Below are 24853 nucleotides of genomic sequence, written 5' to 3'. Positions count from 1 at the left end.
AGACCAAGGCTGGCTCCTCCCGCAAGCCACCAATGGACGGGCCGAGACCTCGAGGGGGCAGGGCCTCAAGGGGAAGGGCGGAGCCGGTGGTGGGTTGAGCAGGACGCCAGCGCCACTTGCCGGCCAAGTGTGTGGGCGTGGCCTAGAGCGCAGGGGCGTGGTTTCCAGGACAGAGGCGGGGCTGTGCGGTGCACCTTCTACGGTTCAAGGGGCAGGGCCTCCGCATGAGGGGCGGAGCCAGGGAACTCGCGTGCCCAGTGCTGGCCTTGGGCTCTGGGGGATGAGTGGGCCCGTTTGTCCCCACCTATTAGTCCTGCAGTGGACGGGGCCAAGGAGAGAAGGGAGCAGCTATGACAGGCGCTTAACCAGAAGCGGCGGCCCGATATATGAACATCGAAGACAGGGAAAGGGGGTGAGAGTGGCTGGTTCCGTCTCCCCTACAATTGGTCCCCCTCCCCCCCCAACCCCCCCAGAAGCCATAACGTTAAATGCCAGATCAGATCATGGAACTCTTCTGCTTAAAACGATGCAAAACCGGGGCAGAGCTGGTCCGAGGCTCTGGCCCAACCACCCTCCTTGGGTGACCGTGTAGAGCTCACTTTGGCACCAGGCCTCCAGCTGGGGTTTCACGTTGGAGAAAGGCTTCTCTCAGACAGGTCCCTTTGCACCGCCATGCTCATGGTCAGGCCTGGGGCATCAGGAAGCCTTGCATGTACAGATGCAGATTTCTGACCCCTGGGAGTGCACCTTTGGGTTGGCAGCTATTGCAGTATGAGCCCCATATTTGCTAAGGGAAGGTGGGAAGAGGGAACAAGCATTTATTGATCACCTACTGTATGCCCTAACCTATGCTAGGGGCTTTACTTAGGTCACACATTGACAGCTCACAGCAACCTTTGTGAGGAAAATGTTACTCCCATTTTACAGATGAGTAAATAGGGGCTTAGAGAGGTCAGACAGCTAGAAAGAGTCGAGAATTGAGCTTGGAACTATATGATTACAGGACTCCCCCCCTTCCCCCCCCCCCACACACAGGAACCCCATATCCATACACAACCTCCCCTCACCCAGACCTTGAAGAGGCAAATAGCAGGGCCGGAAGGGGAGCCTGGGTTGAGGCCTGTGTTTTCCTTGTAAGGAATTTCTCACTATGAGCCAGGCCCTCACCATCCCTCCCCACCCCTCTTCAGCAGGGGTTGGCAGACTATGGCCTGCGGGCCAAACCTGAGCTGCTGTTTTGATAAGGTTTTATTGGAGCACAGCTACGCCTGTTTGTTTACATGTTGTCTATAGCTGTTTTCATGCAACAGACTTGATAGGCCAAACAGCTTAAAATAGTTTACCATGTGGCCTTTACAGAAAGCCCTTACTCCCCGCCTTTAGGGTCTGGTCTTGCTGGCTATTTGGGGTTACCCCCCTGTTTCACCCTCATCTTTGCCTGTGTCATTCCCTCAGCCTTGAAACCCCTTTGCCAATTAGCTAGCTCGGGCTGCCGTAAGGAAAGACCACAGCCCGGGTCACTTAAATAATGGAATTTTATTGTCTCGCAGCCTGGCTGAAAGTCCAAGATCACGGTGCCCGCAGGGAGGCTCCTCGAGGCCTCTCCCCTGGGCTGTAGACGGCTGTCTTCTCCCTGTGTCCTCACACGGTCATCCCTCTGTCCTCCTCTTCTCCCAAGGACACTGGTCACATTGGATGAGGACCCACCCTAACGACCTCGGTTTAACTCAATCCTCTCCTTAAAGGCCCCATCCCCAAGTACAGCCACCTCCTGAGGTGCTGGGAGTTAGAGCTTCACCACGTGAGTGTTAGGGGTATGCAGTTCAGCCCGTCACACGCAGGAATCAGCACCTGGCCAATTCCTTTAGGACTCGGATTCGGTGCTCCTCCTATGGTAGCCAGCCTCTGAGACGGTCCCGTGACTCAGACCCTCATGCCCCTGGGGTGTCCCGGGCCTGGTTATATAGGGCTGGCCTGTGTAACCAATAAGATGTTGTCAAGATGGCAGTGTGACTTCCGGATCTGAATTACGAAAGATGTGGCTTCTGCCCTTGCTCTCTCTTGGATCACTCATTCTGGGGGAAGCCACCTGCCACCATAGAGAAAAGCTAAGGCCTCCTGCCAGCAGCCAGCAGCCAGCAGCCAGCACCAACTGCCATCCATGGGAGCGAGCCGTCTGGGATGCAGGTCGCCGGCCCAGGAGACGGCATCGGAATGCAGCTTGCCCCCTCCTGACTGCCTCTAGTGAGGGACCCTGTGCCAGAACCACCCAGCGCATCTGCCCCCACGCTCCCAGCCCTCAGAATCCACGTGGGAGGACAGATGTTCTGCGGACTTAGGCCACTGCGTTTGGGGCGGTTTGCTGTGCAGCGATAGAAAGGTGCCTAATACAGCCTGTCAGGAAGGCCTCCGGGCCCCGGGCCGGCCTCCGCGCCCCTCCTCCGGCTGCCACAGCCCGTATCTTACATCTCTCCCCTGCGCCACGTCCCCATTACATCAAACTGCATTCCTTACATACAGATTAGGTGCTGTCCTCCTCGCCTTTAATCCTCTGTAATCGCACTTGTTGCAAAGTAGGGCTTGCATAACCCCACTGGTCGGCTCCAGCTGCTCTCTGCCTCTGCCAAGGGGCTCCAGCCCCAGCCTCCTGTCTTCAGACACTAAGCCCTTCGCCGCCTCCAAAACACACCCCCTTGCTGCCCTGCTCCCTAAAACGCTCGTCCTGGTCCTGCCTTCTGCACGCTGGCAGCCTCCTCGCCTTAGCACTCAGCGCCCCTGTGTCCTGACCATCGTCCTCACCGCCATTCTCTAGCTCCTGACTCAGTTACAGGGATTTGTTAAAATGTGTATGTGTAACACCCCCTGGAACGTTCCCCGAGGGCAGGCAGACCAGTCGGTGCCCAGTAAGTGTTTGTTCAATGAGTAAACAACGGAATGAACGTATTTCATCTCACCTCTCACCGGCGCGTCAACAGGAAGCTCCCCCAGGGCAGGAACTGACTGTTACTCATTTTGCATCGAGCACTGGGCCCCGGGGCAGGGAGCACAAGATGTTTTTGAACTTCGGGTTGAGTATCTTTGGAAAGTCACTGGACAGAAATGAAGTGTTGCGCTGCCCTCCGTGGCCACCAGGGGGCGGCAGAGTCCTGGGACTCTTTCCTGGCAAGGCGGGTCTGAGCCCAAGGGAACCGCCTCTGCTGAAGGTCAAAGTGCACGTTCCCAGGGGTCCCGACACAGAGCGACGGGTTTTGGGGGCCTGCAGGGAGGAAGGGCAGGGGACACAGGGACAGGGACAGCCGCAGAGCCCAGCCTCTCCTCCCGAGACTGCATCCCGGGCGGGGGCTGGCGAAACAAGTGATTCACCCCGGATTCCTCCTGGAAGAACCGGCCCCACGGCCTATAAATAGCGGCTCCGGGTGGGTCACTCCCGGGGGACTGTCGGCCAGAAACAGCAGCCGCGACTTTCCCTCCCACGTGGTGTCCTGAGCACTTTCAGCAGCAGTTCAGTCCCTCCGCACTGAGTCTGAGTGCCCTGCTGTGGGGCGCAGGCGGGCAGAGCGCGGTGGGGACCCCGAGTTCGGGTGGGACCTCAGGTGGGACCTTTAGCTGGGAAATACCGCTTCAGAGTCATCGCACGCAGATGGGGAGTGAACCCGGGGCCGTGGCCGTGTCCAGGTGACGCAAACGGACCCACCACGGTCTCGATATCATTAAAGGAGATGGTGTCAGACGAATCCACTCGAGGGTTGGACCTGCTCTTAAGAAACCTGAACTACATTCCTTTCGCTGTCAAAATGTTTAGAAACTTAAGAAATTTCAAAACCACCCGCCGCGGCGGTCCTTAGACGGTCTGTGTGGGGAAGGCTCTGGAAGCCCCGGTGCTCTCGGGACCGGGGAGTGGAAACGCCGGCTTCCAGCCCTGGCCCCTGTAGCCTGGCGGGTCGGGCGTCATCCCATGCACCCAGAGGTCCAGGTTCAATTCTTGGTGTCGGTCTCTCTCTCTCTCTTTCTAAATAAATAAATCAATAAAAACATTTTTTAACGAGAGAGGCACCCTTACCAAGGACCTCATGCCCCGAGGGTTTTCAGAGCGTTGTTGGCTTGTTTTAGAGTTGCATTTCAACCCACAGAGGGGTTAGGGTCAACTCCATTAGCCAAAAATAGGACCAGGCAATCGGTCAAACGTGAAATCACGCCCGTGAGCACGGGGGCCGGAGGACGGCAAGTGTTGAAGAACCACGTGTGCGCCGTGGGGCCCAGCGTTGCCATGGATATTGCTTGTTTGTTTACGTGATGTGTTGCCCGTGAGCCTTCCTGAGGTGCCTCCACGTGGTTTATGGTGTGTGTATGAGAAAATGATGACGGCTGAGGAAATACGATGTGTTAACTTGTTTTTAAACTGAGAATTGGGAACCAATGACCACTTTTTCCTTCTCTTTCTTTCTGAATCTTAGAGGACATCTGGGGACCGGGAAACAAGGAAGGGCCCAGGATACGAGGAGAGGGGCGAGTGGGGAGATGAGCCGAGGCCGGGCTGCCTTGCTCACTAAGAAGTCAGAGAAAGGGGGACCTGGGGGCAGGTGCAGGCGGTTGGCCTGGGACGAGCTGCCGCACTTTTCAAATTTGGGGTGAAAGAGCGTGGTCCGGCCAGAGACCTTCTCTCCGGCTCCCAAGGAAAAGAATGCGTGAGAACCCCAACTTAGCCCAAGCGGAGAGGGGCTAAAGCACTTGCCTCAGGGCACAGCCTTTCATTAATGACCGATCGCCTCTTTTGTAAAATCACCTTCAAAAGGTGTGCAAGCAGCATCGGGAGGGACAGTAACAGATTCTTTCTCGGGGACGGAGTTTGCGGCAGATGACAATTTCCAAAGATATCCAACTTGACCCGAGTTCCATCCCCGCTCTCTGGCTGCACTGGGCCTCCTCGCTCTGCACCTCCCCCCGGGGCCTGGGGAGGACCTTTGGGCTGAGTTGAGCAACAGAATACGTACAGACAGTCCTCAGGTTACGTCGGACTCGTCGTTTCCTGGTTACGTCGCCATCTCCCATTTATTTATAAAAAAAAGTTCCGTCATTTTGACATCTGTACATATGTGCTTTATGTTTTCTATTGTTTATTGACCACAAGTAAAGGTCAGGAATTGTTATCTTTCTTTTAAATTTTTTTACTGTTTCACTTCATTGCTGCTGTGTCTGTGCTCCCTGTGAGTGACGTAGGTGCTATGCAGGTGGGTTCCGACTTACGGTGAAAATCGCCTTCCGTCGCCGTGGGAATGGATCTCGAACATAACCCGAGGGCCTACTGTGTGTCAGACGTGACGATGCATGACTTCCGTGTGTCCCGCCTGGCGCGCTTTCTCTCTCTCTCTCTCTCTCTCTCTCTCTCTCTCTCTCTCTCTCTCGACCCAGCGGCCATGTTGTAAGGAAGCCCTGGCCACGTGGGGAAGCCACTTGTGGGTATGGGCTAAGCGTGTCTTTTCTTCTGATGTGTGTCCTCGGGGCCTTACTGAGCCGGGGAGACTGCCCCTCCCAGGGCCACCCATCCCTGGAGATTGTGAGCAGCTCACCTGTGAGCTCCCCTCTCAGATGCAAACCTACCGACCTGGAGACCGTCCCCCCACCTCCTCCGTTGGGTGCTCCTACTCCAGCAGCCATCCCCTGCCCTCGTCACCCCAGAACCAGGTACCACAAAGCTAGGAACACCCCCGGTACCCCGGAGACCTTGAAATGACCCAAACCAGCCAGCCTGAAGCCTGCTCGCCCTGCTCACCTGTCCCATCCCACAGAAACCCCAGTAAAGGCTCTTGTCCATGTCTTCCCCGCTCCCCCACCTCCTGACCCCCCTGGTGCTTCCCCAAGTGGCCCGGGGGCAGCCTGTGCCCCTTCTTTGGGAACTGTGAGTAGCAAACTAACTTGCCAATGGCCGTCGTCTTGTAATCTGTTGGCCTCACCTACCTGACGAGTGATAGAACCTACTTTTTGTTTTTATTTATTGATTTGAGAGAGAGACACTGAATTGTGGTTCCACATGTTCATTCACTCATTGGTTGATTCTGGTCTGCGCCCCGACCAGGAATTGAACCCACACCTTGGCTGAGAGGGACAACGCTCTAACCAACTGAGCACCTGGCCGGGGCCCAAACCTACTGCCTAAAGCTGGGTGTGTGGCAGCTGCCCCGCTGGGGGCCTCACCAGCTGCGAGTACCAGCGACCAGACTCTGAGTGAGCGCGCCTTCGCCTCCTCCAGCCCCAGCTCTGAATCCCTCTGACGGGTCCCCGCCCAGCTGACCGGCGCCCTGAGCACCCGGCCCCTGCCCCCTGAGCACCGGCGGTGACCTGCTGTTGGCGCCACCGCATGTCAGCATCACCTGTCCTGCCAGAGCCCGCCTAGCGCGTCTGGCTGACGGGCGCCTCCCGGCCATCCCAGGTTCCCTACAAGGGGCGGAGCTCGCTTTTATGAAGGAGGACTGACAGCGGTTCCTCTCAGACAGCCGTGCGGGACGAGGCACCTGCGTTTTTGGGGTTTTTAAAAAAATGTATTTTATTGATTTTTTACAGAGAGGGAGAGGGATAGAGAGTTAGAAACATTAATGAGAGAGAAACATCGATCAACTGCCTCCTGCACGCCCCCTACTGGGGATGTGCCTGCAACCAAGTACATGCCCTTGGCCGGAATCGAACCTGGGACCCTTCAGTCTGCAGGCCGACGCTCCCATCCACTGAGCCACACCGGCCAGGGCGGCACCTGTGTTTTTATTGCTGTTGGGTCTGCTCTGCTGGAGACAGGACGTCAGCCGCAGGAGGAGTCTTCATACGCGTTTATCAGACGCCAGACGCCGGCTAACACCCACAGCGCATTCCCGACACGGAGCCCCGGCAGCAGGGCGCCTCCTGCCACTCACTGTGGACGGGGCGGGCCCATGAAGGGGGTCAGAGCCCATTTCCCCAGCAAAGGCTCCGCATGCTGCCCGCGAAGGGCATCCAGGTGACCGCCCACCCCAAGGCCCCCCGAGCCGGGGCCGCCGCCTCCAGAGGCCCAGGAACCCGCCTCCCAGAGCCCAGAGGCTCAGAGCCGCCTTCCCCTCACCGTCCGCAGTGGCTGGAGGGCACCGGGCCCCCAGGCGATACCCCGCGGCTGCCACCCGCCGGCACTGAGCTCCTGGGCCCGCGGCTCTCCCGGGGGGCCAGCAGGAGCAGCTTCTAGAACGGAGGCTGCGGATCTTCAGGCCTCGGCCCCTTGGCCTCTGCACGCCCCACCCCACGGGGCTTTCCCAGGACTCGCCCCGCCCCGCGCTCAGGACGAACGGAGAGAGGACGCCAGCCCTGCTCCCGCCGTCCACGCAGTTTCCAATGGAGGCAGAAGGCAGCTCCGGTCCGAGGCACGGACTTCAACCCTCCCCGTGGGGAGCCTGCCCTCCGGCCGGTCACCGATGGACTGAGGCCGCTTGTCAAGGCCAGGCCTGTCCACCCATGCGGTGTGCATGGAGGCAGGGGCGGGTGAGAGCCTGCTGAGTGCCCTGCTCCCGCCGCGCCCGCCTGGCTCAGCAGCAGCCACTGAAGTGCCCAGAGGGTCAAACAGGGCACCCACCCGGCTCCTCGGGACACGACAGCCGCTCGGTTGGAACGTCCTAGCATGTGACGCCTCGAGGACAGACGGACGGACGAAGAGGGAGCTGGTGTCTGAATTCCCAGGGCCGAGCCCTCCCCTCACGCAGTGCACAGGCTGGAATGGCCCTGAGCAGGGCTCTGAAGGGTGAACAGGAGTGTGCCGGGCGGGGAGGCAGAAGGCAGCTCCGGTCCGAGGCACGGACTTCAACCCTCCCCGCGGGGAGCCTGCCCTCCGGCCGGTCACCGATGGACTGAGGCCGCTTGTCAAGGCCAGGCCTGTCCACCCATGCGGTGTGCATGGAGGCAGGGGCGGGTGAGAGCCTGCTGAGTGCCCTGCTCCCGCACTCAGGAGTGTGCCGGCACCTCCTCAGAAGATCCCAGGGCATAACGGGGGAGCTCGGGGAAAGGCAAGATCCAGTGCCCAGAAGAGGGGCGCAGGCACCAGGTGGGGCGCTGAGCAGTGGCCACGGGCAAGGCCCAGGTCAGGGCCCCCAGCTCCCAACGCGGGCCTTTCACCCCATCAGCACCTGGAGGCGGCCTCCCGTCTCGCCTGTCCTGGTGCCACGCTTTGGGAGGCCTCCTGAACATCATTCGGGGAACCCCACACCCAGGCTGGGGCCAGGGGTCCAGTACAGTGCCCCTGCCCCACCCAGGGCAAGCCCCGCCCCGACCTCCAAGCCTGACTCCGACTGATGGGGTTCCTAGGTGAGCTCCGTGGGCAGGTGTCCTGAATGAAGGCAGCTGGCAGGGGCTGGGAGCAGCGCAGCCGCACACACGCATGCACGCACACATGTGCGCACACACACACACACACACACACGGTAAGAGGACAAAACTTATGTCCCAAGCGTCTGCCCGCTCAGGCCCCGTCTGTGGACGGAGTCAGGTGACTGAGCGCGGGCTGGACACACGACTCGGAAGCCGTGTGCGCCCTGAAAGGCCGGGTCCGGTCGGGCAGAACAGAAGGCCTCCTGTCTGCCCCCCGACCCTCGTGGGGAGCCGGACACTGAGGCTCCTCTGACTTGCCAGGGATCCTGGACCCAGGGACTCTGATTCTGCAAACCCCGGAGCTGGGCGGGGCCTTCCAGTGCCCGTCTGTGTGCCAGGTGCGCAGGGGCTGGCGCTGCCCCAGGCCTGAGGCTGGGCTGCTCGGGGCCCCAGAGGTCGGGGTGCCCTCCCTCTGGGCTCGGGGGGGGCTCCCAGGGCCACTAATGGCACCAAGCAAGACCCTGAATGTTAGTGTCACGAGCCCTAACCTGCAGCGGGCAGGCCCGGAGGCGCTGCGCCCGGGGCACGGCTCTCGGAGCTCCCCTGGCTTCCGGGCGTGAGACGACGTGGCCACACAATAGCCCAGCTGCTCCCTCCGCACCGAGGACGGCACAGCGGGCCAGGCAGCGGGGTGTGCGCCCCGTGGCCTACACCGCTCCCCTGCCCACCCCAGGCGCTTCCCAGAGAGGACCAGAGGGCGTGCAGATACACACAGCCCACGCGGGACATTTACCAGCCTGGCCACGTGCCCACCAGGGGCCTCCGTGAGTGCCAGCCGGCTGGTCCGGCGGCCCCAGCACCGTGGGAACCGACAGCGCCGGGTGGCGGTCGATGGGTGGTGCCTGCCCGGTCACCATCCCACCGGCCCCACCCGACCGCCAGGTGGCTTTCCCTGAGCAGGGCACCCCGGCCAGGACTCTGGTAGCAGAAAAGGAGGCCCGGCCACTGGTGGGAACCACCGCCGGCCCAGCCCGGCGCCTGGGGATGCGAGAGGGCGCTGGCCCGGCTCTGCCACCTGCAGGGCAGCCCGCTCCCTCCCCGCAGGTGCTCACGTCCACTGTGGCAGGAGACACTTGTCGGGAGTAAGTGCATCACAGGGTTAATCCCCCTCAGCCCTGACCAACGCCTCCTTTCTCACCTGGGGCCCGAGGGACGGCGTGGCCGCAGGCAGCACCTCAGACCGTCCGCGGGAGGGCAGCTCTGCCCGCGGAGGGCAGCGGCCGGGGCGCCCGCTCCGGGCTGAGGTCGCAGGAACACTCCCAGGACGCCGTTGGGCGGCCTCACGTGGACACCTTGGTCTGCAGGGTGCTGGGCAGGTAGAGGTACCTCCAGATGGCATAGTAGTGGGTGCCGGCACCGAAGGCCACAAAGAGGTGCCAGATGGCGTGGGCGAAGGGGACCCGGCCGTCGCTCTTGAAGAACACGGTGCCCAGGCAGTAGAAAGCCCCTCCGGCCACCAGCTCCCAGAGGCCCTCGGTGTTGGGCTGTCGGCAAGAATGGGGTTGGGGGGGGGGCCGGTCAGAGGAGCGGCCAGGAAGGTGTGGAGCGCCCGGCCAGTCCCCCCGCACCCCGAAAATGAAAAGACCTGGTGAGCCCGCCCGGGCTCCTGGGTGGGGCGTCAACACCGTGATGTCGCCACTTCTCCCGAATTAATTCTCACAGGTGATGTGTTTCTATTAAAACCTCAAGGGATGTTTTAGAGCTTTTTACCTTTTCTCACAAGTCAGACCCCTGGCTCCTGCCCAAAGGCAGTGAAAGCCGGCGGGGAGCCAACTACCACATCCGGGTTCCCAGAGCATCATCCACCCCCGCCCGCCCCCCCCCCCCCCGCCCACACGGGAGGCAGCCCGGCGTCCATCTGGATGGTGGATGAACAAACTGGTATTTGTGCCCTGGCTGGTTAGCTCCGTGGTTAGAGCATCAGCCTGCGGACTGGAGGGTCCCGGGTTCGATTCCAGTCAAGGGCATGTACCTTGGCTGCAGGCTCAATCCCGGCCTTGGTTCAGGCGTGTGCGGGAGGCAACCAGTTGGTGTCTCTCTCACATTGATGTTTCTCTGTCTCTCCCCCTCCCTTCCACGCCCTCTAAAAATCAACGGAAACATCCTCGGGTGAAGATTGTTTTTAAAAAAGGACTAAAGTATGGGAGGGAGGGCCGAGGGGGGGAAGCCGCCGTGCTGTGCCCAGGCCCCAGGCCCACCGCGGGCAGGTAACCCGCACGAACAGTGTGCAGGATCCTTCCGGAAGCCGCCTCTGCACGCACATACACGTCTGCATACACCGCGCGCACTTCATGGACACACGTGTCCCAGGAACGCACCACGCGGACCGTCCCCTCTGCACACCCATCGCCACCACCGCCGAGGGCGCTCAGCCGCCTCCCCGTTGGGGCGGCCTCGGCTCCCAGCCGCCTTCCACTGAGGGATGCACCCGTGGCCCTGGGAGGGCTGGGCCTGAGCCTGAGTGACGTGATGACAGTCACCAGCGCCCGACGCGGTTCAGCACCCGGGCGCCGGGGCCTCCAGGGGCCACCTCGTGCCCCCTTCGCGGCAGCGGCACGGGCAGGGGTCACTGCCCGTGACCGTCACAGACATGCGCCCACGGCATCGTGCAGAGCGAGAGAGCACGTTGCCGGTGTCTGTATAGTTCGATCTCATTTTTGTAAAAGGAAAGCCAACAAGTCAACACGTCTGCATGGCCACACCGACTCGCGTGTACATTTAAAAATGGGAAAGACAGACAGGAAACCGTTCATGGCCGTGACAGCATGAGGAGGGAGGGGCTGCTGCTGTTTTATGCTTTCGGACGAGGCCTATTCTTTGCAGTGAGCATGTATTTAAATGTGCGTTTGCTATACAAATGTAAGTACGTACATGGATATATTTAAGTACGTAACATGTGATTTGGTAGATATTACATAACTTAAGAGATGTAGCTTAAATATGCCTATTAGCCTCTGTCCGCCATAAGCGTCTGTAGATGCGAGCGGGGGACCCGCCCCACACGCCACGGGCGTCTATGAAAAAAGTGTTTTCCCTACGGGGCAGCCCTGACCAACTTTAAAGTCATTTTTCGTGAGAATTTTCAGCTGGACATATTCAAGAACACCCAAATTGTGAGTCATATATTTATTTGTATAATGTTCATTGCAAATTGATTTTTCTAATTAAATTCAAAATATCGTGGCGTGTGGGGATGGTTCCGTTTTGGATGTGTGGTCGTTAACTGGTTGAATAAAAATAAACTGGGGAAAGCTAACCTATAAACACGAACACAGGTCAGGAAAGACCAATGGCACAGGCCCTCACTGCCGAGTGTTCGAATGCGATTAGAGCTGCAGAAGGCGACGGTTTGGTGTTAGTGTAAAAACAGGCCCGCCCGGCCGGTGTGGCTCAGTGGTTGAGCGTCGACCCAGGACCAGGAGGTCCCCGGTTCAATTCCCGGTCAGGGCACATGCCCAGGTCTTGGGCTGATCCCCAGTAGGGGGCGTGCAGGAGGCAGCTGATGGATGATTCTCCCCGCTGTTTCTATCTCTCTCCCTTTCCCTCCCTCTCGTTCTCAAATCAATAAAACATTAAAAACAAAATGGGCCCATCGCTGGAACAGAACTGGAATTTGAGAAACAGACCCTGAATTTAACATCGGAAAAGAGGGGCGTTTTTCAATGGCTTTTCAGTGGCAGGTAAATGAAATAACTGCTGACCCTCCGGGGGGCCTCACCATAGACAGGATTAGAAATGAGAAGTCAACCATAAAAGGAAATACAGGTCAATATTTACAAACCTCGAGAAGAGGGAGCCATAAAATTTAAAAAAACAAAACAAAACCCTGTTAGATTTTACTTCATAAAATTGTAACATCTGCCAATAATAATAATTTTAAAATAATACCCTTCTCTGGCCTGGCCAGTATGGCTCGGTTGGAGCACTGAAAGGTGGTGGGTTCGATTCCCAGCCAGGTTCAATTTCCGGTCAGGCACATAGGGTAGGCAAGTGGTCGATGTTTCTCTCACATTGATATTCCTCTCTCTCTCTATCTCTCTCTCTCTCTCTCGCCGCCCCCCCCTCTCTAAAATCAATCAGCATGACCTTGGGTGGGGATTAACAGTGATAGTAGTGATACCGTTCTGTGGCCTGGGAGGTAACGGGCAGGGTGAGTTTACTGTGTCCATTTAGCAGATGGGGCAGCTGAGGCTCAGAGAGGAGAGGCCCTCAGGGTTTAACCTGTCTATTCTACCGCCTCCTTAGGCGGGTACGTGGGCACACTGAGCCCCGGTTTCCCCTCCTGCCAGAGGCGAGGGCTCTAGGTGACGACGCCGAGCCAGGCTGGGTGCTCCCCAGGCAGACGGAGGCCCCAGGCCGGGGTGGGGGGGTGGGGGGGACTCACCATCGAAAGGATGACCACGGCGGGGAAGAAGCCCATGACCACGTAGCACAGCAGCTCCAGGAGCTTGTACCTGCAGGAGGAGAGGCCGCCCTGGGTGCGGCCGTCACCCACCCCCCGCGGGCGCTGGCAGAGGGGTGACCTCGGGCAGGACTCGTCCTCTCTCTGAGACTCCGTTCCCCGTCGTTATCAGGCCCGGGGCAGACATGACCATTCGACCCCGCACCTGGGTCCCCGGGCCCAAGCAGCCGCCGTCCAAGGACCCGAGCGGCTGCATCAGCTGACACCCACTGCGGTCCCCGCAGGTCCCGGCGTCTGTCACTCCTTCTGCTTCTATAGCCCCGTCTGTCCCTGACTAGTGACTCCGTCGTGTCGCTCGGCAGATGGAAGCAAACGGGGCCCCGAGGGCTCAGAGCCGCTGCTCCGTGTCTGCCAGCACAGCCTGGGGACGGCAGGTGGCACGTGACACCCTGCAGTGGGCCTAGGAACCCACCGGGAGCTGTGGACCTGTGGCTGTCCACGGGCCTGGGCGCCGGGACGCCGGGCAGAGCTGTGCCCTCAAGCCCCCGGGGCATCCTGGGGTGTCCTCCCTCCAGGGGCAGGAAGGAGGCCCTGCTGGAGCCCTGAGGGCCCCTCACCCCCCCGGAGGTCCCCCTCCCCGGCTTACCGCTCATGGAAGAAGAAGACATAGACGGTGCCCACGGAGGCCATGACCCAGACCAGCCAGCGCATGTGGGCGGCCCAGGGGCCCAGCTCCCGGAGGTTCAGCCTGCGGAGACCCGAGGGCACAGTCTGAGGGGCCCCGGCCGGCTCTGCGTGGCCCTGCAGGGCCCTGTGTGGCTGGCCAGCCCGGGGACACTGTCCCCGCAGATCTGTCCGCTGTGGTGAGACATGGACTCTCGTGGGACACGTGTGGAGAGACACAGAGAGAAGGTGACACGTGAGCAATCAGGAGAGGGAATGAACCACACGGATGTCTCGGCGCGGAGGGGAGGCAGGAGGCCAGCCAGCTGGTGAGAGTGGCGTCCTGATATGCCAAGGTTGCAGGTTCAATCCCCGATCAGGGCACAGACAACAAACAGCCCATAAACAAACAAACAAACAAAACAGAAGAAACAACCAATAAATGCATAGATAAGGGGAACAACAAACCAGTATTCCTCTCTCCCTCCCTTTCTCTCTCCCTCTCTTCCTGCGTCCTTTTCTCTCTCTTAAAAAAAAGTCAATCAATCAATGAACGGTGGGCCTGCTGGGACGGCCACCAGGCAGGGCCTGCCAGGCTTTGCCGTGCGCACACGCGTGGCCCGCGGTGCAGCTCCAGGGCCCAGCCGGACACGGCGTGTCGCTCCCATACCGTCCATGCCCCTTCTCCCAGGCCAGAGCCTTCGGTCCCCTAACACCACACTCTTTCTCTAAGTCAAGGTTGTATCCAGGAAGCTCCTATGTAAGTCCAATCTGTCAAAGATGAAATAAAAGCAAACAAAAGCAGGGGCCTTCTGATTGAGGCCGGGATGGGGAGCCAGACGCCCGCCCCCAGTGCGGCCCCGGCCCTCAGCGCGCTCAGAGGACAGCTGGACAGCCAGAGCAACGGGACGGAAAATCCTCTACATACAGCGCCTGCGCCCGCCCCTTCCACCACCACCCCGCTCCCCGCCGGGGCGCTGGTCACCAGGAGCGCCTCGGGCTCGCTCGTCCCCCGTCCAATCAACCCCCAGTTCTGCTGCTTCTTCCTCCCGAGCAGCTCACAAACCTGCACCGCACCCACCGCACCCACCGCACCCCTGCTTCACGGCCCTCGCCAAGCTGTGTCCGCCCAGGGACCTTCAGCCCTAAGTCCCGGAGTTACAGCCGGTGTGCCCTCAGCCACCAGCAGGGGGCAGCACAGAGTCCCTGCTCCCTGGTCCCCGCAGGGATAAGGAATGGAAACCCAGGCACCACCCACAAAGGGGCGGAGAGTCGGGATTACTCCAGATCTGTCTGTCCCGGCAGCTGAGCACAGAACAGCTGGACACTTCCGGTCCACATCCAAGCAGGCCCCTGAGCTGCCTGGCTCCTGACCCGCAGGTGCTGCCTCGGGAGCTCCGGCCAACGAGAAGCCGCTGGTGGACCGAGCCCCTCCCGTGGCCTCCAGCTCTAGCCGCTCCTGGTGCACTCGGTGGCCTCCCACCCACCCACCCACGCTGTACTCCTCACCAGGGCCTTCTAGGCTTCTAGAAGTCTCCGTCCGCCTGCCTCCCTGGCATCTGACAGCCTAAACCCTGCGGGTTTTCAGGAGAGAAGCCCAGGCTGGGCAGGTCTGTGTGCACCAACAGGCAGCCAGACAGACGGGACAGACAGACAGACAGACAGCAGGAACGGCACCCCTCCATCAGACGTGTTTAAAAAACAATCGCCTTTGTATGTGCAAACAAAACCTATTTATTAGCTGATGTAATGAGACAGAAGGCCCGGTTTAGAATAGCCAAACAGAGAGCTTCCTGGGGCAAAAATGGAACAAACCTTTCTGTGGCTCCCCCTCCTCCAGGCAGCCCTCCGGCGGCCCCCACGCCAGCGCACTGCCTCCTCTGAGCGCCCATGGCCGAGTGCACACAGGCCCGTCCCACCGGGCACCACTGTCCTGTCTCGGACCCTCGTCCACCTACAGAACCTCAGTGTCCTGACCCCAGCACAGCCCAGCCACGCGTGCACGGTCAGCACACGTGAGTGGAAGGCCCACCCCGGCTCAGGCCCTGCAGGCTCCCCGGGCTCCCACGGGGTGGCCTGACGCTCAGGGCTTCTTCGTGCCAGAACTTCCAAACACTGAGTGACGTGCTGGGGGAGTGTAACCGGGCACACTCTGGGGAGGGTGCGCTGGCAAACAGGCCACAGACGACCGGGCCCCTCCCTGCCGCCCAGAAGCCTGCGTGAGTCTCGGCATTTATCCCACAGGGATGGGCTGGACGTCTGAAGCTGCTGTCCGAAGTCACAAGAGGTCGCCTCTGAGCAACCTCATCACATTCAGCCAACAGGTCCGCACACAGGGGCTCAATGATACACAAACAAGGACAGTGATGCCCGGCCGGTGTGGCTCAGGGGTTGAGCATAGACCTGTGAACCAGGTCACGGTTCAATTCCCAGTCAGGGCACAGGCCCGGGTTGTGGGTTCCATCCCCTGTCGGGAGCATGCAGGAGGCAGCCGATCAATGATTCTCTCACAATTGATGTTTCTATCTCTCTCCTTCTCCCTTCCCCTCTGAAATCAATAAATATATATATATACATACTATATATATATGTAGTCCCGGCTGCTGGTGCCATGGGACCCATCAGTGTACCTCCTGGTGAGTCCGATCGTTACGGCGTTAGGGCCACAGGCCGTTTATAATATAGATGTATTTTTTAAAAAAGGACAGTCGAGCCCTAACCGGTTTCGCTCAGTGGATAGAGCATCAGTCTGCGGACTCAAGGGTCCCAGGTTCAATTCCGGCCAAGGGCATGTACCTTGGTTGCGGGCACAGCCCCAGTAGGGAGTGTGCAGGAGACAGCTGATCGATGTTTCTCTCTCATTGATGTTCCTAACTCTCTATCCCTTTCCCTTCCTCTCTGTAAAAAATCAATAAGATATATTTTTTAAAATAAAAATAAGAAAGGACAGTCGAGGTGGCACTCCTTACGATAGCAGGAATGGAGTGTCCCGATGTGATAGACACCCATAAACGCAAGCGACCAGAGCACAGCACGCTGCTGTGAAAAGCGACCTCTTCCATGTGCGTGCGTGGACAGATGTCCCAGCGATGCGCTAGGACAGTGGTCGGCAAACCGCGGCTCGCAAGCCACACGCGGCTCTTTGGCCCCTTGAATGTGGCTCTTCCACAAAATACCACATGCGGGCGCGCACGGACAGTGCGATTGAAACTTCGTGGCCCATGCGCAGAAGTCGGTTTTCGGCCTGGGCGAGTCTATTTTGAAGAAGTGGTGCTAGAAGAAGTGGGGGGTGGACATAGAGAGAGGATGAACGGAAGGAGATGGACGAAACAAGTAAACAAGACGAGTGTGGATGGGAGAGTTGGAAGGGGTCGACCTCAGCGAACGTACCTCCATCAGACTGAGGACATTTTTAGCAAAGGCCAGCTTAGGAGTACCCTGATTAAGTTAATAACAATGTACCTACCTGTATAGTTTAAGTTTAAAAAATGTGGCTCTCAAAAGAAATTTCAATCGTTGTCCTGTTGATAATTGGCTCTGTTGACTAAAGAGTTTGCCGACCGCTGAGCTAGGAGAAGGATCGCAAACTGCGGGGCCGTCGGCACAGCATCCTTCCTGCCGTGTTACGGTCGGAGAAAAGTGCTGTAAACGTTCCCTTATAAACTCTGAGTGTGCACGCGTGCGTGCGTGTGTATGCTGTCTGCATGGACAGTCACATAGGCACATGTTTACACACACTGGCCGTTTCATGCGGGAAAGAGCTGGACACACAGGGGAGCTGGCACTAGAGCGGGGGGAGGGGCGGCCGCGCGCTGTCTGTGCCGTCAGCGTGGTGCCCGCCAAACACAGAGCGATTCGCACAAGGACAGGAAGGGAGCCAGCCCGCCCCGCGCGTGGCCGCAGGGCACTCACCAGGGCGCGTAGGAGGCCGCTATGAAGAAGTAGATGACCATGCGGTCACACATGTGCAGGCAGCGCTCCACCATCCTGGGCAGAGAAGGCGGCGTCACCCCGCAGCCGGGCAGCGCTGGCCCAGCGAGGGCCTGGGTGGGGCCCCGTCTGTCCAGCCACCCCCTTGGCCTCGGCCTCCGTCTCCCCTTGACCAGGCTTTCAGGCCAGGCTCCCTACCCCTGGGGCCGCCTGGGGTCTCTCCGAGGACCCTCCTCCCCTCCCCTCTGCATTTCTATCGTACATCCTGGGCTTTCAGGAGATTGCAAGTGAGGAAAGATTTCTGTGGCTAAAATGCAAAACTATTAAACTCTGCGCCCCGCCCTGGCTGGCTTGGCTCAATGGATAGAGTGTCAGCCTGTGGACTGAAGGGTCCCGGGTTCGATTCCGGTCCAGGGCACATGCCTGGGCTCAGTCCCCACTAGGGGGCATGCAGGAGGCAGCAGATCAGGGGTTCTCTCTCATCATCGATGTTTCTCTCTCTCCCTCTCCCTTTCTCCCCCTCTGAAGTCAATAAAAATTTATTTAAAAAATAAAATAAACTCTGTGCCCCCTAAAGACCCTCTGGATTCTGGCTTTGTGGTTTCGTGCCCAGGCTCTGGGGCCAGAAGGCCTGGGTTCGAATCCCAGCCCAGTGCTTAGGGACTGTGACCCTGACCAAGTCCCCGCCCTGCTCAGGGCTCAGTCCCCGCCTCTGTAACAGGGGGGCATCAGCGACCATCGCAGGCGGCTGTGAGCGCTGGGTGGGTGCCTACGTGCAGGGCAGGAAGCGCCCAGCAAACAGCTGTTGGCAGCAGCCCCGAGGGAACCCCGCCTCCCCACCCCCCTCGGCCAGGTCCCTGCGTGGCAGGCCCTCCCGCGGGCGGCTCGGCACCTGAGGTGGCGCTTCTTCCAGGAGACCGTGTGGAACACGGTGGACACCACGAAGAGCCCGCACAGGCCCAGGCCGTAGATCCAGGCGGAAACGGTCTCCCAGGCGTCGTCCGACAGGAGGTAGAGGTTGGAGCTGCCGAGGAAGCTGGGGATGATCCAGAGCTGGAAGCGGGGTGCAGGCAGCGCTGGCTCGGGGTTCCGGTGGCCGGAACCCTCCCTTCCTCCCGCCCATGGTGGGGACACCCTAACCTGCATGTCTAGAGTGGGGGCCGCCAGGCACGGGCGGCTGCGGAGCACTTTCTAGTAAACGCAACTTGTGCCACTGGGAAAAGGAATTTTTAAAAAATATATTTTATGGAGAATCGAACCTGGGACCCTTCAGTCCGCAGGCCGACGCTCTATCCACTGAGCCAAACCAGCCAGGGCTGGGCAAGGAATTTTACATTTTATTCATTAGACTGATTTCAGTGTCAATGTCCACAGCCACCGGAGGCCAGCGGCCACACTGGACGGCAGCCCTGGGAACAGGCAGCGGGGCCCCCGCCTCCAGGGGCAGCTCCGGCCGCTCCCTCTGCTCCGCGTCCCCAGGTCGCCGGCCCGCGGTCCCCAGGCGCCCCGAGCCGCCGCCTCCGCCTCATCACACGTGCGGTCCCCACCATGTCCACGGAAACCCTCGTCCTCCAGGCCTCGGTGATGGCCATTTCCCGGGAGAGGCCCAGGCAGAGGCCGGCTCAGCGCCACGGCTCACCCTCCTGGGGCCACGGGGGCGTGAGGAGCAGGCCGTGGCCATCGCGTGGGCATCGCGTGGGCCAGAGACACAGTGCCTCCCCACCCCGACCTGGAGGTGCCCCTCAGCTCTCAGCCCCGCCCGGGGGCCCACTCACAGCGTGGGTGGCACAGTTGGCTGCATGCTCGTACTCCGTGGGCTGGTACCTCTTGTGGGCGGGCACCCGGTGGTTCATGAATCTGGAAGGAGAGGCACCTTCCTGGAGCTCGGCCCCTGCGGTGGGAAGAGGGGGTCCCACTCCCCGTGCCCCCAATCTCTCCCTATCACATGTCTTGTACTATCCAACGCCTGATCCTCGGGGAGTTACAGAATGTGGCTGAAGGTCGGGGTGCTGCTGTTCTTTACTGTCACTGACACACAGTACAGCTCCCCAAGGGCACGCCTGACGAAGGGTGACATATGCCCACGTGACCACCTCCGGGGAGACAGCTCATGCCCCACCCATCCAGCCCTTCCCAGGGGACCATCCCCCAGGAAGCCACCTCCAACCTGGTCCTTGTGGGTGAGGTTCCCGCACTGCCTACCAATGGGAACCGCAGCACCAAAACCTCCCCTGAGACCCGTCACTACTGTGAAGACCCACAAAAACGGAAATGAGTGCAGGGCTCAGAACACGGGGCTCGATGCAGGGCAGTGCACAGAGCACGTATTGAGCACCTTATGTATACAAAGCATTTATCGAGCCCCTTCTGTATGCGGGGCCATGCCAGCACAGTGCACGGAGCATTTATCGAGCACCTTCTGTATGCGGGGGTCATGCCAGCACAGTGCATGGAGCATTTATTGAGCACCTTCTGTCTGCTGGGGCCATGCCAGCAAAGTGCACGGAGCCTCCATTCTGTACGCAGGCGTCACGTTAGTCCAGCTAACTGAGTTTGTGGAGCATTTTCCACACTCGCCCGGGGAGCGTTAGCTGAGCACCTACCATGTGCGGGTGGTGATGGGTGCTCTCGGAGCTCAGAGGAAGGACAGACAGAGTGCTCTTTCTCCCACGGTCCGAGCACCATGCAGGGGCGGATTAAACACTGGGCTTATGGTCACAGAGAAGGTGGGGGGCCCACCCCTGGAAGTGGGGAGCCCACAGAAGCACAGACTCCTCGGAGACCAAAGCCACCAGCCCACCAGCCCACCTTCCTCACGGCAACCCCGGAGGACGTCCATGGCCACAGCCGGCTCAGTAAATGACACGTCCTGACAACAAAACTAGTGCCACACGGCGGGTAGTGTCCCCTAAAACTCCGACGTCGCAGCCTGAACCCCCGGAGCCCGAGAGTGCGGCCCCACGTGGCCTCAGAGCTGCTGCAGGTGTGATTCACGAAGAAGAGGTCACTGCAGGGGGTGGGCCCTGCTCCGGTGGGACTGGATCCTCATAAAGGAGGGAGACACAGAGCTAGGGCCACTGACGTCGGGGCAGGGATTGGCATGATTCTTCCACAGCCAAGGAATGAATGCCCCGGGGGCCGGCCCGCCAGAAGCTGGGAGACAGCCCTGCGGACTCCTTAGCAGTGGTTCTCAACTTTCCTGCTGCCGCGACCCTTTAATGCAGTTCCTCATGTTGTGGTGACCCCAACCATAAAATTATTTTCGTTGCTACTTCATAACTGTAATGTTGCTACTGTTATGAATCATAACGTAAATATCTGATATGCTATATGTGTTTTCCGATGGTCGCGACCCACAGGTTGAGAACCGCTGCCTAGCGCCTCCCGGGACCCGGCTGCCCACACCCTGCTCTCTGCCCTCCAGAGCCAGGGACCAAAGTTCTGTTCTTGTTTTGTTTTTAATATATTTTTATTGACTTCAGTGAGGAAGGGAGAGGGAGAGAGAGAGAAACATCAATGATGACAGAGAATCATTGATGGGCCGCCTCCTGCACACCCCACACTGGGAATCGAGTCTGCAACCCGGGCCTGTGCCCTTGACTGGACTCGAACCCAGAACTCCAGTCCGGAGGCCGATGCTCTATCCACTGAGCCAAACAGGCCAGGGCTGAGGTTGCTGTTTTAAGCCACTTAAGTGCGTGTGGTCATCTGTTACCGCAGCCCTAGCGACACGAACACAGGCACACCCAGTGTTCACTCGGGTAGATTCCGCCCCGAGCCCCCGGACGGTGCCGATGGACACCTGCTGGCTGACCAGGCTTGGCCGGAGCCGAGGCCCTTCTCCCGTGGGAGCGGGGCTCACGCCGTTACCAGGCCGGGCCCGGCTGTCCTCTCTCCGTCTGGCCCTTTAACAAACACCATCCAAGCCCCCAGCGTGCCAGCCACCCCGGTTCGAGGGTGATGACACGGTTGCCATGGCAACCCAGAATGGCTGGGCAGTTACTCCTTTATTTCTGGGCCCCACAAAACTTTCCTTGTCTCCCACCCCACCCCACCCCGTGCGGTGGCAGCTACTGAATGCCCGGGAGTGACAAAGGCGGCGAGAGGAAGCCAGGCCGGGAGACAGGGCCGGGCCGGGCAGATGCCCAAGAACCCGGTTCCCAGAGCCCACGGCACCAGCTCCGCTCCTTTGCCCCGGGCCTGGGCTCTCTCTGTGAACTCTGCGCAGGCGTTTTAATAGGACAGTGAATTAATTTTTGTTTTCATTTTCCTTCTAATTTACACAAATTTCTTTCTTTCTTTGCTACAGTTGCATGGGTTTTGCAAATGTAGAGGGTCGTGCAGCCGTCACCACTCAGGATCCTTCATCGCCCCCAACGCCCTTGTGTCCCCTGGTCCCCAGTCCTCCCCAGCCCTGTTCTCTGTCCCCACAGCGTCGCGTTTCCAGAAGGTCCCACGGGAAACAGAGTCCTAAGCCTTTTTTTTTTTTTTTAACGTCTAAAGAGGATTTATTATACCAAGTCCAAGTGCATTCTTAGGAGAAAGGAAACGCTCTGAATGCCCCAAGGGGGTTTTCTTATTTTCCTATTCAAAACGTGTTGAAGGCAAACGTGTTCTCTACAGTGAGGAAACGGGCCTCCTCGCGGTAACGTTGCCAGCCTGGCCACTCTCCATCCTCCCTCCTGCCGTGGCTCCCTGTGGGCGAGGTTCGTGGACCTGTGTCCGCGGTCCCCTCCCTTCACTGTGGGAATATGCCACTGTGCGCACGCATAAGGGCCTGTGTATCCGCCCGGCAGGGACAGGGGGCCCCTCTGCACAGCTGAAATGCACAGACAAATGCAGAATGTTCTCCAGCTGAGCTGGCGGCCAGAGGTGGCCTGAGACTTTGGGAACGTCTCCTAAAGGGGCCGACGCCAGGTACCCACAAGGAGGGACAGGGCCTTCCCGCCTCCTCTCTGGAGAACAGGGCGCTGTCCTGTGACCACGCGGCCACGGCGTTTGATGGGGGTGGGAGGGCGGCTCCGCGTGGAGGAGCCAGATGCCGGCAGGCAGGCAGCACGGAAGGGGAGTCCCCCCCTGGACTGGGGAGGCAGGGGCTTTGGAACAAGGCTCAGCTGGGTGGGACAGGGCTGCACAGTCACCTCGCTGCTGTGTGACCTCGGGGCAATTACTGTGCGTCTCTGGGCTGCAGCTTCCTTCTATGTAAAAAGATGTAATAGTACCTCGCCTGCAGGTACCATGGGATCGTATGGCTCAAAAGCCCACACAGGGGTGCCTGGCACGCAGCAGTGCTCAAAGGACGGGCGATCTTTTCACCGCTCCCCGGAGAGCTCCCCCAAAGAGCCCAGGCGCTGCGTTCTTTCTGCTTCCGACCCACCCGCGTACTTCACGTAGCGCGCCCCATTTAAAGCTCACACCACCTGGCACGGTAGATGCCGTCCTCCACGCTGAAGATGAGGCTACAGGAGTTAGGCCAACGGTCCTCAATCTTGGTCCCTCACTAAGAATCACCTGGCGCCGGCTGGTGTGGCTCAGTGGTTGAGCATCGACCTATGAACCAGGAGGTCACAGTTCGATTCCCGGTCAGGGCACTTGTCCGGGTTGGGGGCTCGATCCCCCATGGGGAGGGTGCGAGAGGCAGCTGGTCGATTATTCTCTCTCATCATTGATGTTTCTAGCTCCCTCTCTCCCTCTCTCTTCCTCGAAGAAATCGATAAAAAAAAAAAATTTTTTTTAAAGAATCACCTGGAAAGAGATGGATGGATTGACAAACCTTGGTCCATCCACACGATAGGATGCTATTCACACAGGACCCCAGGGGCACGGGACGAGCACCGGGCTCAGAAGGCCCGCAAACAGGATTCAACCCGCACGGCGCCTGGGTGGGGAGGTAGAGGCTGCCGGGCGCGCTGTGCGGCCAAGGACTCTGCGTGTGAGTCCAGGCCCGTCAGGAAGGAACGTGGATGAACCAGCCGTGTCTGCCGTGGGCACAGGGCGGGCACGAGGAGCCACCCTGGCTTCAGAGCCCCCGGATGCCTTCCCTGGCCGCCTCCTCGCCGACCCTCGAACCTGGTGACGACGCTGTACAGTGGGCAGGGCTGAGAGTGCGTCTCACTTTCCGCAGGAATGCAGACATTAAACACGAACCAGGAAGTGGTGGGGCGAAGCCTGGCATGCAGACCTCCCACTGCCTCTGCGGCCCTGTCCGTGGTCCTGAGGGGAGGGTTCTGCCGCAGCCTTTCACACCCTAGTATAATGCACCCGGGCACCTCTCCAGGGTGGAGGGCTGCGGGTGGGCCTGGAGGCCAAGGAAGGGAAGGCACAGGGCCCCATCCCAGCTCCTGAAATACTGCCTCACTGACTAGTGCTCGGTGCAGCCCTGACCACAGGTGGCCCATACCCCGCCCCCTGAACCCTGCCTTCTCAGTCCCTCCCACCCTGGAAGGTCCACACGAAGACTCCCAGGTCCCCTAGGCACAAGCCCAGGAGGACCCCGAGCACAAGGCCAAAAGCAAAGATGCCGGGCTGCTCCTGCCTGGGCTGGAAGATCCGGAGTCCGGGGAGAGGGGGCCTGAGCCTTCCACCATCGGTTCTTCTGTGTAGATGTCCCTTTCCCTCTCTCAGCCGGGAACTATCGGCCTTCAGGACGCAGGTCGAAAAGTCCCCCTCTGAGCTTCCCTGATCCCTGCCCTCACCTCCCACCCCCATGCACACCGGGCGGCAGCTGCCTTCTCTCCCCTCCTTCCTCCGTGCAGCGGCCTCGGCCCTGGCCCTCCCCCGGCCTCCCCCAAGTGCCTGCGGGACCCCCTCACAAGGCACGCGGTGTGTCCGGGGTACTCAGGGTCTGCCTCCGCCCCTGCACTGCACACGGGACAGGCCTGACTCATCTTCGTCTTCCGGTCCCAGTGCAGGGCCAGCCGTGCTCGGGCGACTCCGGCAAAGAAGCCAATAATTCATCCTCTCGGAGTATGGATTAAGTCGCAATTAATCCATCCTCTCGAGCATCGATGAAGTCGTGCAGCCTCCAGATGACATGTGGGAACAGTCCAGCCCTCAAAACCTTCCGAATTTCTGGAATCGACAGGCTCCCAAGACATGGCTGGGTCCAGCCAGGACAAGTGTCGGCCCAAGGTCACACACTCAGCTGACTTGGAAAAGCAGAAGGTGTGAAAGGGGGCGCCGGAGGCACGACGGGGGAGGGGCAATGTTATTTTTTCTGTGCCTAGAAATTTCCAGAAGAGGAGGCTTTGAGGATAAAGTCGGGACGTGTCTACCCCTGGGAGCGGGGCGGGGACTAAAGGGGATGTGAAGGGGTTTCTGCGAAGGGTTTCGGGCGCTGCAGCAGCGAGCGTCCGGTCCCAAGGGTGCCGAGCTGCGAGCTGTGGTGGGAAGGCCACCTCCCTGGGCGCAGGCCGGTGTACAGGGTGATGGACGGAGCAGACCGGCTCCTAGCAGGGCTGTACGGTGCGCTCCAAACCACTG

At 59.8% G+C, this 24853-nt stretch overlaps 1 protein-coding gene across 3 annotated transcripts in view; it reads right to left on the bottom strand.

Annotated features, from left to right (window-relative positions):
- The window catches only part of RADIL (Rap associating with DIL domain), a 57286-nt gene extending 38062 nt beyond the window's left edge, over window positions 1–19224 (bottom strand). The window contains exons 1-7 of one of the 3 annotated variants that reach the window (XR_013996098.1): window positions 19147–19224; window positions 18264–18424; window positions 17354–17428; window positions 13425–13526; window positions 12761–12830; window positions 9515–9860; window positions 6521–6901 (exon numbers count right to left, since the gene is read on the bottom strand). Coding sequence is in view for 1 of the 3 variants with exons in the window: in XM_081093155.1 (XP_080949281.1) it covers window positions 12761–12830; window positions 13425–13526; window positions 17354–17427 (246 nt within the window). In the remaining 2 variants the exon portion in view is untranslated. Of the gene's footprint in view, window positions 1–6520; window positions 6902–9514; window positions 9861–12760; window positions 12831–13424; window positions 13527–17353; window positions 17429–18263; window positions 18425–19146 lie in introns of those variants that run through there. The other 2 variants (XR_013996099.1, XM_081093155.1) reach the window with 2 other exon arrangements.
- Between the last annotated feature and the right edge of the window lie 5629 nt (window positions 19225–24853).

Source organism: Myotis nattereri, assembly GCF_964212035.1.
Source record: "Myotis nattereri genome assembly, chromosome: 5".
Classification (NCBI taxonomy): Eukaryota; Metazoa; Chordata; class Mammalia; order Chiroptera; family Vespertilionidae; genus Myotis; species Myotis nattereri.
The sequence above is the reverse complement of the archived record's forward strand: the minus strand, read 5'-3'. Positions and strand labels throughout refer to the sequence as shown.